We start from the raw sequence: 19,059 nt of genomic DNA on the forward strand, positions 1-19,059 counted from the left end.
GACAGAGTTAGTGCAGAATTGCTTTGAGTATCACTTATTTTATATTTTATTCTTACTTTCATGTATTTAATTAGTATTATTTTATTCATATTATTTTGTTATTTTACGAAACAGTTTTTATCTCAATCCGTAAGTTTCTTCCTTCCCTTTTGATTCTGTCCTCTGTTTGGGGCAGGCGGGGGTGGGGAGCGAGCGAGTTGCTATCTTGGCTCTGTTTGCAGGCTGGGGTTAAGCCACAACAATCAGCTTTGTGTAATGCAAAACAAAACACCAGAAGAGATGTGTTACAACTGTATTTTCCAGGTAAGAAATGATGAAGGAAAGGTGATCCGCTTTCACTGTAAACTTTGTGAATGCAGCTTTAATGATCCTAATGCCAAGGAGATGCACTTAAAAGGGAGGAGGCACAGACTTCAGTACAAGGTTAGTAGGAATGCTAATCCTTCTATCAAAAAATCCACTTGATGTCAGCCACCTGATGACACATTCTTCCATTTAAAGACTAGACAAACGTAGGTACTCTGAGTAAACAGCATATAAAAAAACCTAGAGAAGTATGTTTCTTATGGAGTATAAAGAAGTAATGCAGACTGTGAAAGTGTATTTTGTTTTGTTTTGTTTTGTTTTTTAAACATTTTGAACATTTCTTTCAGGCACCTTTTGCAACATTAAAATATGCTACAACGTATGCAAGCAACAGTAGGTTTTTATGTTGTTTACCATTAATTTCAAAAAGTGTAAAATAGTAGTGCTCAGTGTTTTGGGCAGAATAAACCATATAAACCCTTCATGGAGATGTTTGAGAAAGAAGTGTTGCAAATTTTTTCAGTCAGGAATGAGATACACCCCTATTGACATAGGGTGTGCTTTTTGATTGGAATAGTCTGCTGTCATCCCAGGAGATAAAATGGACCTGCATAATTGTGAAAGGAATGAAAGAAGAGAAAAAATTGCTAGAAAATTTTATTCAGTAACTCGTTAGTATGGCCCTATATGGTGGACCCTTCAAGGAACAGCATCAGGAAGCACACTTGTAATTAAGATGAAATGTTTTTTCAGGCTATAGTGTACTCCTCCTGCTACACAATGGACAGCAAATTACTTAGTAATTAATGTAACATTTTAATGTTAAGTTCCTTTGTTCTCATATAAGTGAAGAGGGAATTCATACTCTTTGTAATATATTGGTATTTCTTTCCTTTAAAATACTGAACACAGATTTTTCTTCTTCAGCTACTCATTCAATGCAGTTCTAAAGCTACATTTTACTCCCATTGATTTTATCATAGACCGGTAGTGTTTGTTAAACATGTCAGAAGAACCCTGTAACCTTGAGATGGCAAGAGGAAAAATAGCATTTTATTCATTATTTTTCTCAACTAGAAAAAAGTAAACCCAGACTTACAAGTAGAAGTAAAGCCCAGTATTCGAGCAAGGAAAATTCAAGAAGAGAAGATGAGAAAACAGATGCAGAAAGAAGAATACTGGAGAAGGCGAGAAGAGGAAGAACGCTGGAGGATGGAAATGAGGTAATGTACTCTGTTTTATTTGTGAATGAAGCAGAGGTGCAGTCAGATTATGTAAAACTAACCATGCTTCTGTAGCTAATTATTTTGAATGCGTGTTTTGGCAACTCTGCGCTGTGTTGTTTTAAATTAATTTGTCATTACCCTTCTGATATTTTTGTGTTCAGTCCCTGTGAGGAATGCAGACTTATTAGAATTATTTTGCTGTAAATTCAGACTCACTTTTAAACTAACCACTCATTTTAGTTACTCTCTGGAGATCAGTGGTATTTGCTTATGACTACTGGAAATGAGTTAATGAGAACATACAATAATTTATTTAGAATGGTTACAAGTATTAACTGCTATATAAAGAGAACACTTTGATTGATGCACTTCAGGCGATATGAAGAGGACATGTACTGGAGGAGAATGGAGGAAGAGCAGCATCACTGGGATGACCGTCGCAGAATACCAGATGGAGGATATCCTCATGGTCCTCCAGGACCTCTAGGCCTGCTGGGCGTTAGACCAGGAATGCCTCCTCAGCCCCAAGGGCCAGCTGTGAGTTTCTTAACTTGAGAAGAAAAATCAAATCATACTTAGCAGGCAGCTAAGAATTACAAATTATTCAGTGCTACTTTAGTTGTTTCCAGTGTTTCTTAATAAAGGATTTGGAAAAATGGAGAAGAAACTATATACTAGTGAAACTGTGGAGATGAACCTGTCTTCCAAAATAAGTCCACTGAAATGACAAAATGGTGCCTTAAAGACAAATATTGTTTCTTCGGAAACATAAATCACTCTGTATTTGTGTACTACTTTTATATTATCTAATTGCTTTATATAATACTATTTATCTAATTGTGGACAAATCTGTAGATAAAAAGTAGTTAGATCCTCAGTCCCAGAGGATAATGGTTAGTGATGGGTCGTGCTGTATCTCGAGGTCAGTAACACATGCAGTACCAACGTCAGTAACACATGCAGTACCAACGTGGATTTATCCTGGGATTTGGCTTATTAACACCTTATCAGTGACCTGAAAGGTGGAGTGAGTGCACATTCATAAGGTTTGTAGCTGGCATGAAACTGAATCAGTTTGGGGTGGGGAGGGGAGCTGATACCTTTGATGGCAGGGGTGCCATCCAGAGGGACCAAGGTGAACTGGAGGAATAGGCTAACAGGAGCTTCATGAAATTCTACAAGGATGAATGCCTGTTGCTGCACTTGGGAAAGAATAACCCCTTGCACAGATACAGGCTGGGGAGTGACAGGCTGGGTAACAGCACTGCTGAAAGGGACCTGAGGAACTTGGCAGATAGGAAGCTGAACACGAGTCAATATGTGCCCTGGCATCAGTGAAGGCAAACAATGTCTAGGGTTATATTAACAGTAGTGTAATTAGCAGGTAAAGGGAAATTATCAGCTTTTATTGGACCCACACTGCAATACTACATTCAGTTTTGGGCTTTCCAGTACAAGAAAGATGCTATAAACCATAGCAGGTTCAGTGGGAGGCTACCAAGATGGTCAGGGGTCTGGAATGCATGCCATATGAGCAGAAATTGAGGGATCTGGGCCTGTTCAGCCTAGAGGAGAGGTTCAGTGCAATTTAATAGCTTTATAATAACTGTACGTTATAAATGCGGTGGAGCTGGGCTATTCACAGTCATGAGAGGGTGAGATACAACCAGCTTAAGCTGAGAAAAAAGAGGTTCAGATTGAATACAGAAAATATTTTCTTTTCACACAGATGTTGTGCAGCCTCCATCTTTGGTTTTCAGGAACCAACTGGATAAAGCCCTGAGCAACTTCATGTGGTCTTAAAACTGACCACGGCTTGCACAGGAGGTTGGACTAGAGGACCTCCTAAGGTCCCTTCCTATTTGAATTCTGTGATTCTACAAAAGCAATCCTAATACTTTCTTTTGCAGCAATATACAAGTATTTCCCAGATGATAGACAATACATATTTATGTTGGGGAGATACTTTTGATCCTCGGATTTCATAATTTGTTGAATTTTGATATATTTTATGTTTTTTCAGATGTGATTGATTGTAACCAGTTTAAGTTGTTAAGGACGCTTCATGTTTTGTTACCTTTCAGTGGTTTGAGATTTGAGTATTCTGTTGTTTAGCGTGTTTGGTTTTTGTCCTTTATGATTTGTGAACTTGGGAGCATACCCAAATTTCAGAAATACTCTTTTTCATCTCTTTAGCCTCTACGCCGACCTGACTCTTCTGATGACCGCTATGTGATGACCAAACATGCAGCTATATATCCAACAGAAGAGGAACTGCAAGCAGTCCAGAAAATTGTTTCTATTACTGAACGTGCTTTGAAACTTGTTTCTGACAGTATGACTGATCTTGAAAAAAGCAAGAACAAAGAGGGAGATGACAAAAAAGATGGCAGTAAAGACAGGTAATTTTTAATTACTTTTGGAGTATTTCATCATTTGTTTCTGAATTTTTTCCTTCCACTATTATCAGTGCTTCCAGGGATTCTCTTCTCTCAGGGTTTTGATATGATATATGTCACTATGGCCTCAAAAATATGTGGAATACTCTTAATTTTATTTCACTTTTCTGTCTTTAGGATTAGTTTTAAGATTTTTGTATTATTTTAAATGCAATTTTTAACTGTAATTCACAGAGCTTTGAAAGGAGTTTTGCGAGTAGGCGTTCTGGCTAAAGGTTTGCTACTCCGTGGAGACCGAAATGTTAATCTTGTTTTGTTATGTGCTGAGAAGCCTTCTAAGACGTTACTCAGTCGTATTGCTGAAAGTCTTCCCAAACAACTTGCAGTAAGTAGAAAATAATTTTTTTTATTTTAATTTTTGTAAGGATACTGTAAAAATCTGTCCGCAAGTCAAGTGCCAACAGGGCTGACTGTGCCACGTTTCATAGCTCAGGTTCAGTCTCTTTCGGTTTTCTGAGTGTTTGCGTCTGAACTTGGGGACTATGCTGCATATTTTGCTTTCTGTATATTGTGTCCATACAAGTGTCTATGTGTAGTGTCACTCATCACATAACAGATTTCATTTAATTGGGAAATAGAAATGACCAGAAGATAAACTATTATCCAGTTACCAGCAGTGATAGAGGTAGTTCGTGCAGTACTAGAGGCAGCTTTCTGCCTGACGATCAGGGTTTTCCATGTCAGTCTGTTTGTACTTATATCTTGTTTCCAATTTATGTGTGTCAATGCTTTGTACTTCCATAGTGAGTTAACTAAGTTTTGTGTGTTTGGTTGGTGTTTTTTTTTTTTAATTTGGCCCTTAAAAAAAAGGTACATGCAGTCCTAGACCATTCAGCAGAATTCATATAAAGCATTTTCTATATTTCCACAAGAAATAAAGTTTCTGCTGAATAAAGCCTGTCTACCATAATTACAGAATGCTTGTCACAGCATAAGTATTTCGATACTCTCTGGTAAAATGTTTGACAGAATCAGTAAAATGATACAAGCTTTAGCAAGATAAAATTGATTAGAAAATCATCTTGAATATGCTTTTATCGAAGAAACAGAACAGAAGGAAAATTTAAAACTGCACATCTTGCTCTTGCTTTTGTGGAAGTCATCATCCCTCTAGTTTGTGGAAGAAGGTGACAGAGGTGCCTACAGCTTCCTTTTGGGGATATTTAGAATTATTAAACCTAGTAGCAAGAAGCAATTCAGAGTAACCACCTCATTAGTTACTTTTACATTTTTTTCCCTGGTGTTTATCTTGCCTTTTTACCATATAGTGTTGTGACAGCCAAGTATAGAGTGTACCCAACAGTAGCCATTGTGTAACTGCTGGCTTGAAGAACAACTACTACATCTTTGTGCTTTTTAAAGGCTCCCGTGTTCCAATGAGAAACATATGCAGCTGACATTGAAGTGGCACTGAGGTTTTCTTTGTCTCTAAACGCTGTCAGGATTCTTGTTATGTAACTTATTTGTATGTGAATTTCCTTTCTGGGTAGGTTGTTTTTTTTTTTTTTCTTTTGCATGCTTGGTGACTGCTGTGTATTTTCACTAATGGAGACTGTGCAAGTCCATATATATATATATATATATGTATCTTAATTGTGTATACTGTGCTTTCTTTGAATATAGAGGTATCTCCTTCATATAATTATATTGTGTTTCTGTCTTTCTGTGAAAAACACTATGTTGAAATTCTTTCCGATGCTTTTATTTGACATGTGATAATGGAAATTTCTGTTTCTCAATATTTAGGTAATAAGTCCTGAGAAATACGATATCAAGTGTGCAGTGTCAGAAGCAGCAATAATTTTAAATTCATGTGTGGAACCCAAAATGCAAGTTACTATCACACTGACATCTCCAGTCATTCGGGAGGAGAACATGAGGGACGGAGGTTGGGAAGTTGTTAAAGATGTTACTTCTTTCTCACCTGTTTATGTTTATCTATTCTGCTTAAGATGGCATTAAGGTCCTGGAAGGCAACATGCTGGCACATGTATTTGATCGAAACCTTGTTTTTCAACAACCAGTCTTGGTAGAGAACAGTTGGTTAAAATAAATGCTTATATGATGTGTTTATTTAATTTGTAAAATTTCTAACTTCACGTCCAACCTCAGCTTTCTGGAAAAGGTACAAACATGACTATTTTTTTCCTCTCTTTTAAAATTACGTGGAAAACTTAAGTATTTTAGAACAAGTGGCTATAAAGTGGCTTTCTAGAGCAGCCTTGCCCTAAGAGATTGTGTGGTTTTAGGAAATCAAATAATAGGGTTTGGGGTTTAAACTGGGTCAGTATTACTATGACTTACACGTTCCAAATAGCAGTGCCACTTAAAATGCACTTTTATACTTTTGATGGTAACAGTGCTTCTAACTTTAAAAGACAATGTGATTTTTTCCAGCTTTCTGAGGTTGCTTTTTGGTCTGGAGTGCTTTTTGAGTGTATTTAGGCTCCTGGTATTACAATCAGTCTTCTATCCAACTGGCAAACCCAGACTAGTACAGTAAGAAATGGCTTTGTCGTTGAGCTGAAGCAGAAGGTGGAGCTTGTAAATCAATTCACATTTCTGAAGTCCATAGTTTCTCTGGTGCCAGCAGTGTTGCTTTAGGGTCTGTTCTGTAACACTTTCAAAGCTCCAAAAGCTTTTAAGCCAACAAGCATGATTAATGTCTGCAGTACATTGGTTCTTTTTGTTTACGGGTCAGATAAAATTAACTTTTGTTTCCTTTTAATCCTGTATTTTCATAGTTGAAAGAGATCATGGCAAACAGGGTTCTGGTTTTTGACAGTGAACCTACAAATAGGAAATCTGAGGCTACTTTAACACTTACATGCAGGTTGAAAAAAATGTATGTGTGTATGTATACCTGTGCTTGTGTATATACGTACTTATAGAAGCCACGCAGGTTTTTTTTATTTCATCTCATCATTACATGTCTTCTAAAATACTTGAGACTTCTATATTTCATCAGTAAGCATCCTGTAGCTGTGCAAGCAAGCTGTGTTAACCAAGTTGTCTTCCATAATCAGAAAAAATTTCAAGATGCATTCTTGGTTTGGATGACTTCTGAAGCATCTTCAGGAGTGCTTTGTACATGATTTTTAAGATGTGCATAGTATTCCTAGCTATAAAGGCTTTCTAAATGTACTGGCGCACCCACCAAATTTAGTTGTTTTTTGACCATCTAACTGTAACATGACCCTTCATTTGTCTGTGCTGAATCAGACGTCACAAATTATTTAAGTTTAATAAAGAATACTTTAATGTAAAATATTTGATTATTGAATTAGATTAACCACTAAATGAAATTAACCTTAAACACTGTGTTTATTTCTTAATATACTGTGCAAAAGTACAGTATCAATTCCTGCCATGATACTTAATTTCAATTAAGTGGTTTATGGCATAAAATTCCATTGTGTGGACTAAAAATAAATTTCAAATTACTGCCATCAATCCCTTAATTTATGCCACCTAAAGGAAACAAATCTGTATTTTGTCTGACCCACACTTGAGTTAAAATGATCATTGTGAGTTTATTCACTGCTGGATGCAGTACTGCCTCTAGGCAAGCAAAATCAAGTTAGATTTCTCTTCAAGACACTGAGCAGTATCAAATGGATGTGCAGAAAAGTTCACTTTTGAAACTAGAGCAAATAGAAGATGGAATTGCAAATTATTGCAGCAAAGAAGGCCTTACTACGAAGACTGCTGCTTACTTGCTGCAGAGTAACAGTATGTGTTTGTGGTTTTTCTTGCTGCAGCTTGTTATGCTCTGTGTCTTACAATGGTTTAAAGTTTTCATTTTTTTATTTAGCCCGCTTGGGGAGCTAGTTCAGGTGATAAGGAAGGCTTTACCGGAAGAACCAGTTTGAGTAAAGATGAGACTGAGACTTGCACATGGAGTAGAATCATGTTTGATGTGTAATAACCCCATTACATGATAAAAGGCTAAAAAAAATACAGTGAAATAGAATTGTTAACCGCATAGCTACTGTTTCTTACAGTATTGTGCGTTTGACAGTTTACTGAATCAGATGCGTTCAAAGTGCTCTGACCCCTGCTGTGGAATCTTTCCTTCAGCAAACAAAATGTACATACCTATAAACGCATATATGTGTGCACGTGTGTCTTTTTTATCCTTAGCTAACAGCCCCGGTCCAAAGCCTTCTAGCAGAGGGACTTGATTCCTTTCAGGGGTTGCTGCCAAGACATCGGAAGGATTTTTGACCAAGGTTTTCTAAAGCTCAGTGTCACACCTGCCATGCTTTACAAAGGGAGGGGGTTTGGATGCATAGTCCTAGCATCTGCTGTTACTTTGTGTGTCGTTTTCTTTTTTTTCCTTTTTTTATTTTTTTTTTTTCTTTTTGTCTTTGTCTCTCTCCTAGAATTAAGCAGTGTTCACACTAGTCTTGAAATAGTTGACTGGGTAAAATGTATTTCCTGTAATAAAACTTACTGAAATTGATATACCTGTTAACTTTTAACAAAGAGGTAGTGTGGACACAGCATGTCTAACTGAAGATTAACCCCTTATATTTAGGCCAGTAATAAATTAAGTTACGCAGGTTAAGAATTCGTGATTGTGTTTTGTAAATTAATTCAGTTTTTGTCTCAGCTTAACAGGGTGATATGTTAGGCATCTGAATTTAGTCAAATAGTCTTTAAGGGGTTAATCCTGAAAATACGAAACAGATGCAAAAATCCACAGATTAAATATTACAAGGGTTTCCTTGAAACATTTTTTGAGTCAATGTATTCTCAGTGCAATAGGTGCCTTGGCAACTTGTGGCTTTCAGAGTCTTTCTAAGTTTCAAGGATATTGATGTGATATCTGCTAGTAGCACATTTTAAATTGATATTTCCAACACGAAGATTCTCTTCTGTGCATTTAAACTGTTATTCTTTGTAGTAAAATTGTTTTCCAAATTGAAGTTTGAAGTCACCTATTTGCATATTAGTTTCAGAAGAATGTAAATAATGAACTGATTAGGCTGCTAGGCCCAGCAACCCCTATTTTTATTTTTAATTTCTCAACCTTACTTTACCACTTTTTTCCTGCTGTGGGTTTTTTCTAGATGTTCTCCTTGTCTCTAATATCCAGATAGTACTTGTTTCATCAGTTATCGTACCTGGCACCTCTCTTGTATAGGCTTGGGTTTGGTTTGGTTTTTTTTAAAAGAAAATACTGTTCTAAATGTCTTCATTTGCTCTGTAAATGCCTCATTAGTGCATTTTTTAATCTTTCCACTGTAACATATAATCCATAAGTTGTGTGAGAAGATAGCTGTGTTCTTCTCAGCTTCCTTCTTATCTTGAAGTCTTTGAACTTTTAGCCCTGTGCAGAGCAATGGGACTATCCTATAAAAATGCTCAAATATTAATATAGTACTTCAGATTAAATTTTATAATTATATTGTGGAGTTGTACCACCATGTTCATGCATGGCTTTTTAGCTCTTCGTATAATAAAGTATCCTACTATTTATTTTATATTTGTGTGAAATAGACGGTGTCAGAGCTGTCTTTCTGCAACATCCCTGACAGCTTGTCCTTGCAAGCATGTTTCATGAGTCTCAATATTTTTTTTAATTCTCTGATTTACATAGATTTATATCTTGCTGGAGTAAATTATGTTGTTCCTTAAAGCCAGCTCCTGTGAAATGAGTACCATTGAGTGAGGGCTTTTTGTTTCATCTTATCTCTTCTGCTTAGCATCAGTTATGCTACCAATATACTTTGTTACTACCCACAATAGCCATTTTCATAATTAGTGGAACAACTTTTAAAGCTGATCACTGCGTTATATCAGTAGAGTTTTTAAATAACCCAAGGATACCATTTAACATTGTTCAGTGGTTCCAGTTTCATTGGGAAAACCACTTCCAAAAGGGCCTGTTGATCTCTTTGCTAACAAAGCAATTGGCTTGGTAATTAAATCTTCTTCTGAACATTTAAATATACAAGATCTACTATATTTTCTTTATCTTTCACATGTTCTGTTTTGTCTTTGCCTGCTGAATCTTAAGTAAAGAGCCCTTTTTCAGATGCTTCTTTGCATCCTAAATTATATTGAAGCACATATATTATGGGTTGAGGAATTTTATTTATATGAGTAAGAGAGAAGGTACTAGAAAGTAATAGAACTCTCTAATATTGAAGAACACATTTCTTTAGTCAGGCTTTTCAAGCGAAATAATCTTAAGTTTAAGGTATGATAAAAATAAAATCACTAAACATCCAGTGCTTTTAAGATTTGTTATACCTAGTTTTCAGAATAGGTCCCAAATAACACATGACCATTAAAATTGACAAGAAACTAAGTTTGAATGTTTCTACTCGGTTAAAGTGGATTTTTGTGTTCCTTCTGTCTTGTGTTCTCTGTGCTGGTGCACTGTGTCCAACCATCCTTCCTTCAGTATTTAATTTTAGGTGGTACATGTTTTTCCAGTGTTAGCTTAAATAAAGAAGTACCATGCATTGCATAATCTGCAGTGCATTTGAAAATAAAAGTATTATACACTGTTGATCTTCACACTGGGTCGATGCCCTAATCCTAATTGAATGGCTTTTGTTGAACATTTACATTTGTTGTTCAAGGGTTTAAACTTTAAATGGCATGTGTGACATTGAAGCTACTTTAAGGAAGTGTCTTGCTCACCTGGTCAAACACCCATTCCTCACTGCATTTTGCCAATTCAATCCATTTTAGATGTAACCTCGGGTATGGTGAAAGACCCACCGGACGTCTTGGACAGGCAAAAATGCCTTGACGCTCTGGCTGCTCTACGCCACGCTAAGTGGTTCCAGGTTCGGAACATCATTTTACTTTCTTCTTGTAGCCTTATGAGAGATTAGTTCAGTTGCAATATAAATGTTTAATTATGTGAAAACACTCAGTGTTGTTCATGCTAATAATACTTAATATATTTCTGGTCCCTAAATTTAAATGTAGAAGGTTGAGTATGGAGGAACTGCTTTATGCAGTTGTTGCTCATTTGACGTGATTTTTTTTTCTGGTCATTGAGAAGGCGATGTTGAAAGCTTGACTCGCTTGGGGTGATCATGTGTTGTATATTTGTTATATATTCCATAAGGCTGCAGAGTAACTTCGCTTTAAATAATGGAATATGTGTTTAAAGCTTTGTGTTTAGATTTAAGACTTTGTTTCCTATTTCTTTAAGTGCGTTAAGTGTAGGGAATGAAAGGTGAGAAGCAACTGTTTGGTTTAGTGACTTTGCATTCGGGCAAAGGCACAATAAAGAAACCAAACAGATTCCCTTGACCTTTCAGTCTCTATACCTATTTCTTAGATCTTTACTTTATCCTTTTCATTTCTAATATAGAAAGATACTGTATTTATTGTTACAAGTGAACATAGGTCAAAGTGTACAGGGGATCAAGAAACGTTATTCTTGTATAACCTGTGCACTTTGACTTCTACCACCTTAAATTACTAACCCTGTATAAAATACTGCTGTAAATGGCGGCTCATGGAATAAAGTTGTAGAATTGTTTGTTTCAATCTTGTATCTGAGCTTCCATTGAACAGTGGTGTTTTAGTCTTTCAACAAGCCCTATTTGCCACAGGGGCTGGGATTAATTAATTTGATTTTGTATTGCTCTCAAGGCTAGAGCTAATGGTCTGCAGTCGTGTGTGATTATCATACGTATTCTTCGTGACCTCTGTCAGCGAGTTCCAACTTGGTCTGATTTCCCGAGCTGGGTGAGTAATGTTCTGTTGAATGAGTCCTTTTAATACACGTGGTGCTGCAAGTAAAGCATAGGGAAGTGTTAGTACAGTTTTTAGATGTCAGCTTTTTCAAAAAGTAATTTAGGGTTTGGTTTATGGTTTTTCGTTCTTTCTTTTTTTCCCAACATGTAATTCAGCGTGCCTCTAAAAATTTAATTTTCTGAGGTTGTGTCATTTGGAACTGGAATTTTTTTTTCCCAAAAGGAATTTTCCTGTTCTTTCATGTTGTTTGTGACTATCATTCATAGTCTAGATTTCATCTTTTGTATTTTCCATTCTTTTGTATAAAATAATTAATTTTTTCTAACCACCTACTCTAAATTGCTTGGGGTTTCCCAAAAATTATTTAAAATAATGTCAGCCGTGCCCAGATAGTTCTATGATAGCAGAAAGGCTACTTGAAGGAACAAATCACAGTAATTCCTGTGATCATTCATATGTCCCTTCCACAAGGTGAAATGCTACAGTACTTCAGTGCTGTCTGTGGATGTGTCACCACTAGCATTTGAGTCAGTGTCGCTTAAATCACTAGATTGTCCTGGGTTATCTCTCTTACAGACAGGTGTTCTTGGAGCATTCCTTTTGCATTTACTATCTTAAATGATGCTCTCCAGAAGTGCAACTCATGCTCCAAACATCAACAGAAGTTCAATCTGTGGACTGGACAAAGTCAGTCTGAAACAAAATCTCTGAAACATGTATCGTGTGGAAGTAAACTTAGCTCTGACTGTTTTGTTTCATAGTCCAAGTCCAGTTGCACTGGACTTCCTTTTCAGTTTTGGCAAGAAGAGTGCTAACGTTGTCAAGACAGTGTGACCCATTAGCAGTATTTCAGTGAGAAATGCTTTACAATTGTGCTAAGCTTGCAGACAGTTTTATGAAATTACTTCTGATAATATTTACAGCTTCAGAAATAACTGCTCCACAGTTTTTTCTAGGTTTTTAAATATTTAAAGTAAAAAAAAAAAAGTTTCTGTGCTACATTTCATGAAAGATACACTGTACAGATATAGCTTAAGAGAAGCTAAGTATGTAAGTGCCCTCTCAACATCACTTTGATACTGAGTTGCCAAGGAATAAACCCTGGCATGCTTTCAGAAAAGCATCCTTAGAACTATTGCAACACACAGCAGGTACATAGGTGAAGAAAAAGAAATGTTGTTTCTTGTTTCTCGCATTATCTAAGGCACATCCAGAAGGGAAGGGAGGTAATGAAGCAGAGTGCCAGGCCAAGCTGTATCTCAGTTCTCTGCAAAAGTGATTTCCTGATTTGTTGCTCGTACCTGGTGCATTGGCAGTGACGTAGATCAACACTGAAGTCTATGTAGTCAGCTGTTCTTCTGGCCCGCTGGCAAAGTCTCACTGATAAAAACAATGGCAGAATGAAAATGGTGATTCCACATATACGTAATTTCTGCCAGTCACAGATGGAATTTCATAGATTTTAAAAAATGTGGTTTTCTGGATACATAACTTCTCCTAACCTGTGGGCTGGAAGCATGTTACAAACCAAAGAAATGCCAAAGCTTTTCAAAAAGATCCGAGGTAGCTGTAAAAATAGATGATAATAGGACCCTAGTAGCACCCTCTTTACATACCTAAAAATAAAAATTAAATTAGAATAATTTTGTCAAGTTCCTACAAGTTAGAAAGAACTATTATTCAAGTTTTGATTTTTCAAACTTGAAATCCATCGTTTTGTACACATAAACTCGAGGGCATCATAATTCACATTTTTGTAGGATTAAGTTGTGGACTTTAGTGTATTGTATGAGGATCCAAAAGAGCTAGACTTGAAGAAATGCAAAAAACATTATCTACTTTTTTTTTTCCTTTCTGCTGTATTTTGCTTCATACTTGAAAATAACTGAATTACTGTTGCTAAATCCTGAGTGATGCAATGGGAATATGGAAATACCATGCTCAAGAACTGACGTTTATCAGTTAAATGGAGCTAAAATAAGAAAGAACAGCACCCTTAGTGTAGTATTGTAATCAACACTGCCTGTAGTTATTTGCATGCATCAGAATAGGCCTTTACACTGGGAAAGTAAAAATAAAAGGCAACAGCTGAACAACTATAAACTGGGTGCTCCTCAAGCTTCTCAACAAGCTCCTCAAAAAAAACACCAAAAACCAAGAGAGACTTGCTGGAGGATTAAACTTGCTAAAGAGGTAGTACTGAAACATCCATTTGAAACTGGGGGAAAACAAAACGCTATTCTTTACTTTTGTAAATATCTTTTGTAGGTTTTTCTGGAAAAAGTAGTGTCTAATAAAAGTAAACAATGGAAATATTCACAGAAAAAAATCCCAATATTTGTAATATAGTTAATTGTTTAAGCTATTTTAACGAATATCAAATAATGTATAAATTTTAGGAGCCTGTTTGTCATCAAGATTTCTTTACATTTGTTTAACATCTGAGTCAGTGTTAGCCTATATCCATGAGAGAACTTGCTGCTGAACTAGTAACCACTTAAACGTTAAAAGTTAAATTTTTGATGCTCTAAGTTTCTTGTAGAAAAAAAAATACTTTTCTGTAGCACTTAATTTCATTTGATACACTGTGTGTTGCTTATTCATCTTGCTGACAGATTAAGGTGACCTACTGTGTTTCATACTCTCTTTAAAAAATGGCTGTACAACTTGTCTACCTGCATATGTAGGCTGCTACTGTACACATTTCTCCAAAACTTTTGAACAACTTGTGATGACAAGGAGCGCATCAGTACTCAGTGTTAATCTTGCACCAGGTTTCTTTTTATTCATCTTTATAAAATATCTGATTTTTTCCATTTTAACTGGACGTGTTCTAGAGTGTATAATATTCTCCAAAATTCCGGATTCAAAAGTTCTGTATTGAACAACAGCAGCAGTTTGTTTCTGTTTTAATCCGTCTTCTAAAGTGGCTGGGTTTTCTTATTGTTGGTCTAGGCTATGGAGTTGCTTGTGGAAAAAGCAATTAGCAGCGCTACTGGACCTCAGAGTCCTGGGGATGCACTGAGAAGAGTTTTTGAGTGTATATCTTCAGGAATCATCCTTAAAGGCAAGTTGCATTTGACCAGTGTCTGTATATTTATTTTAACTAATTAAAAATCTCTAATCTTGTTTGAAATAAGGTGGAGATGTGCTGCTAATTAGTATAACCATTGTAGGTGGTCCTGGCCTTTTGGACCCTTGTGAAAAAGATCCTTTTGATACACTTGCTGTAATGACAGATCAGCAACGAGAGGATATTACTTCGAGTGCACAGGTAAGGAAATATATATGTGAAGTAACTAAATTTTATGGCTGTTTTTTGGGGTGGTTTTTGTTTAGTGATTCATTTTTCATTGTTGTTAGTTAGTTGGTTGTTATGTTTTGTTTAGTTGAGCTAGATGGTGGACACAACTTTTCCTGACAAGCTTTGGCTGCTTCAGTGCAAGTCCAGCAGCATGTGTGTTATTTTAAAGCTAAGATCATGGACTTTGTACCAAAGCAGCAAATGTGACATACACATTTTATTGTGTTTACTTCATTGAGGGATGGAAGAGGGGATAACGAGAGCTAAGGATAATATCATTCACCGCTAATGTTCTTCATTAATTGTTTGACAAAGTACTCAAAATTTACATTTGTTTCTAACAGAAGTTCCTTCTTTCTACCCTTTTTCTAGTTTGCACTGAGACTCCTTGCATTCCGTCAAATACACAAAGTTTTAGGAATGGATCCTTTACCACAGATGAATCAACGCTTCAACATCCATAATAATCGTAAAAGGAGAAGGGACAGTGATGGGGTTGATGGATTTGAAGCAGAAGGAAAAAAAGACAAAAAAGATTATGATAACTTTTAAAAATGCTTGTCCTCAGTGCTAGTGTCAGAGTTGATAGAATGTCCATTTGTTGCTTTGCTTTTACTTCATTCATAATAATGTCTGTTTAAAACATCCAAAACCAACTTGGGAATTACATTTGGAAGAGAACAACCTAGCTCTTCTGTGTGATTCTGAATATTTTAATGGATGTACTATACCAGACAGATTATGGATGGAGAGACTGCAAATGGAAACTCTGTCACAGGAAAAAATAGTTTTCCCTCATTGCATTTCTTTCAATGTGTTGCTAACTTTAGTAACTTTCCTTCTTTTATTTTGATCTTTTTTTTGTTAACAAGTGCGTTGTCTTCTTATCTTGACTGTATTTAATGCAGCATTTGTGCTTTTGTTGCTATGTGTATTTTGACTTTTTATTTAGAGGTTTTTTGTTTGCCCTTGACACTAGTTTTATAAGTTACTTTGGTTTAGATGGTATAAACTGTTCCCTCCCAATTAATATCTTACAGAACTTTTTTTTTTTGTAAAGTGAGACTGCAGGATTATATTTTATTTCTAAATGTGAAGGGGTTACAACACATAATTATCCTGCCATTTGAGTGCTCAGAATTAAATGTTTTTGCCAATCTTGTGGCACTTGTCTCCTTAGTGTGATATAACGGTGTAATTAAGACAAATTTGTGTTAATCTAATCAAGTTTGCTGTTAGTTGTGCATTAGCAGTATAAAAGCTAATATATACAGTATGGTCTTGCAACAGTTTTAAAGCAGCTGTATAATTGATCAAAGTTTTGCATGATGTTTTTTTTGTTTTTAATAGAAGAGCTTTTGAAACTATAATTTAGGTAAAATGCGTAGATCTTTGTATGATTGACTTTGTGACATAGGAAGGCCAAAAAATAACTTTCTGAATTTCTTTTCTCAACATACAAGCAAAAGCGGGCATTTCCCATTTAGACAAAGTTAGTTATTCTTTTCAGTCAACTTTGTCAGTATGATATTAATGCCTCTCAGCCCTTAAAATAAATGTTTGTCATATCAGTGCCTGTGAGGTTATTCCTGATAGCTATTCCTGTATAAACTTTCCGTGATATTTTTCAATGATTCAAATTTTGAAAGTGAAGTATTACTGAGAAAGTGAAGGTTATAACAAAAAAAAAAAAAAAATCCCAGAAAATTATTTGATGTGGCCATAGTGTATGCTTATGTCTCTTTCAAAAAGCTAAGTATAGCAGTGGTGTAAGTAAAAGTTACATCATACTGTTGATGTATGCTCTGGTACACAGGTGTGATTTGTTGTCACAGCACTACAGTGGAATACACAGATAAAAGCTAAAATTTATTAAATGACTAAAATTCATTATACACTGGAAACGGAAATTTCACTCATTCCGTTCAATGTGTATTGTGCTTTGTTGCAAACCCATAAACCACAGATTAACATAGACTAACTTTCTGGTAATTACTTTATCAATGGCTGTAGGAGACTATCACACATTACAAAGATCGTTTGTTATTTCTGGTACTGTTTATTAAAAAAATGTTTTTGTGTCATTTTGAGGTCAAATTTATCTTTGACCTTCTTAATATGTAACTCTTGGAGTAAGGGGATATTTCTGTTTGCAACTTGTACTGCTAACAGCATGGGCCTATAGAATAAAAATACAATATTTTAGAAAAATAGAGGGAGTCTGAAGACTTGAAGAAAAAAATTAATACAATGTTCTTCATGCATCAAGAGTGCAATTTTTAAGAGAGTGGTTATTAGTGGTTACCAAATAAAAGGAAAGCTTTCTCATTGTAAGAAAGGTTTCTTACTAATTTCAGCATCAGAAACATCGAAAGCAGAAACGCTTTAAAGTTACTTTAAAAGAAATTACACTTGTTTCTGTTGTCCAGTCTTGATTCATAGATCCAAGCATATGCTTGTTCTTAGTCTTTCTTTAAGAGGATATTTTGCTGCCATGATGTCTAGTTAGCCATTACTATTTATTTTGAAAGCTACAGGTGCTATTCATGTGGCTTGTTCAACTCCATACCAAAGTTTCTTTCCTCATAAAACAAACTTGTCTGTTCAGGCATGTGACCCTAAAATTTAGGATTCAAAAAAGTCAAAGATGTGTTTTGGATTTCCTGTATTTTTGTTCTACTGGCCTTCAACTCTTAACCAGTTTCTGAATCTTTTGAAATATTGTATACTTAACGTGATTCCACATTAAACATGAAGCTGTGACCATGAATTTTGTGCTGCGTGGTGAAGAGTGAATTTGCGGTTTGTTTCCAGTTTTCCTGCCCATTTTAATGGGCAGTTTTAGGTAACTTGTGATTTTTGTTAATCTAAGAAGAATGGAAAAAACAAGGTTTTAAAAAGTGCGGAGCTGGCTTTGATTTTAAAGATTACATTGTGCACTTAAGACAAAACCAAGACAAAGTAATCAGTTTATGAACAAGTAATAATTTTCTTGTCTTGTGTTCTGGTAATGCTAGTGGTTTACTAATCAGCAGTGTTTGGCTCTTTTATCCAGCAAAGTGTGTACTAAATCTCAAAATCCCAGACACCAGGGTCATCATACATGAAAGAGAAATGTACACAGCAATAATTTTCTGCTCAGTGCTCACCTTAGCTGAACAGTTTGTGAAAGTGTGAGCTGGGCTGTTTTGAAGCCTATTTCAAACTTTCACTTGTCTTCCTAGTTCATGAGTATGTCCTGTCTGTGAGCACTGTGGTTTCACATGGACTCCAGTACAGAGAGGTATTGCTGGAAATTAAAGTCTGTTGGACATAGTCCATCAACTTTTTGCCCTATTACAAAATTCTAGGTGAGCTGTTAATCTTACAGAGCTATTGAATGCGATGGTTTCATTTGCTGCTTCTGTCTCTAGGCTTATTTCACTACTTAGAAGTGATTTAATAGTACTTAAAGCAGCTGTACCGAGCAACTTTCTGAGAGTTGGAATCAACTTTAAATATTTCTACAACAGTTTGTGTGCATATTTAACATGCTTTTTGCTGGTTGAATATCTGCTGGTCATTAGTCTGTTAAATATTCACACAACGCTAAATTTATTTATTTATTAAACAATTAAGACTTCTTTGAACTACCCAAATGGATTTTAATAGTATAGCATTAATTGTGTGGGGGGGAAGAAGTAGTAAGCACAATCTGCAATCTGTTTTTTTCCATTTACATAGTAGGTTTACAAAGAACAGTGATAGATTCAACAAAAACATCTCTTTTCCTTCTGTTTGTTGGTTTGTTCTTTTTTTTCCTCTGACAGCTGTAAGCCAAAGCCCTTTCTAGCCAAAAAGGTTAGCAAATTAAATTTCTCCTGAGACATTCTTTTATAAATCTTCTCAACAGTACTTTTTTCCTTCAATGTGATGTTTCTCAGCCTCTTTAAAATTAAAGAGACATCTAGTCTTGGGGAGGAAAAAAAATCCAAGGAGTGTCATCTACAGAGTTATCCCAATGGTTTTGATTTACATCCAAATAAAAATCAGA

The 19,059-nt window shown here is 35.7% G+C and overlaps 1 protein-coding gene across 3 annotated transcripts in view; it reads left to right on the forward strand.

The window, feature by feature from the left end:
• The window catches only part of ZFR (zinc finger RNA binding protein), a 41,115-nt gene extending 23,319 nt beyond the window's left edge, over positions 1–17,796 (forward strand). For 2 of the 3 annotated variants that reach the window (XM_065860591.2, XM_065860592.2), the window contains exons 10-20: positions 304–423; positions 1,384–1,529; positions 1,907–2,069; positions 3,729–3,934; positions 4,166–4,316; positions 5,738–5,879; positions 10,700–10,797; positions 11,618–11,713; positions 14,678–14,789; positions 14,899–14,996; positions 15,399–17,796. In XM_065860591.2, coding sequence (XP_065716663.1) covers positions 304–423; positions 1,384–1,529; positions 1,907–2,069; positions 3,729–3,934; positions 4,166–4,316; positions 5,738–5,879; positions 10,700–10,797; positions 11,618–11,713; positions 14,678–14,789; positions 14,899–14,996; positions 15,399–15,578 — 1,512 coding nt within the window. In that variant the 3' untranslated portion in view covers positions 15,579–17,796. Of the gene's footprint in view, positions 1–303; positions 424–1,383; positions 1,530–1,906; positions 2,070–3,728; positions 3,935–4,165; positions 4,317–5,737; positions 5,880–10,699; positions 10,798–11,617; positions 11,714–14,677; positions 14,790–14,898; positions 14,997–15,398 lie in introns of those variants that run through there. The other variant, XM_071802885.1, reaches the window with a different exon arrangement.
• The last annotated feature ends 1,263 nt before the right edge of the window (positions 17,797–19,059 follow it).

The sequence above is a fragment of the Patagioenas fasciata genome, chromosome Z (genome assembly GCF_037038585.1).
Source record: "Patagioenas fasciata isolate bPatFas1 chromosome Z, bPatFas1.hap1, whole genome shotgun sequence".
Lineage (NCBI taxonomy): Eukaryota > Metazoa > Chordata > Aves > Columbiformes > Columbidae > Patagioenas > Patagioenas fasciata.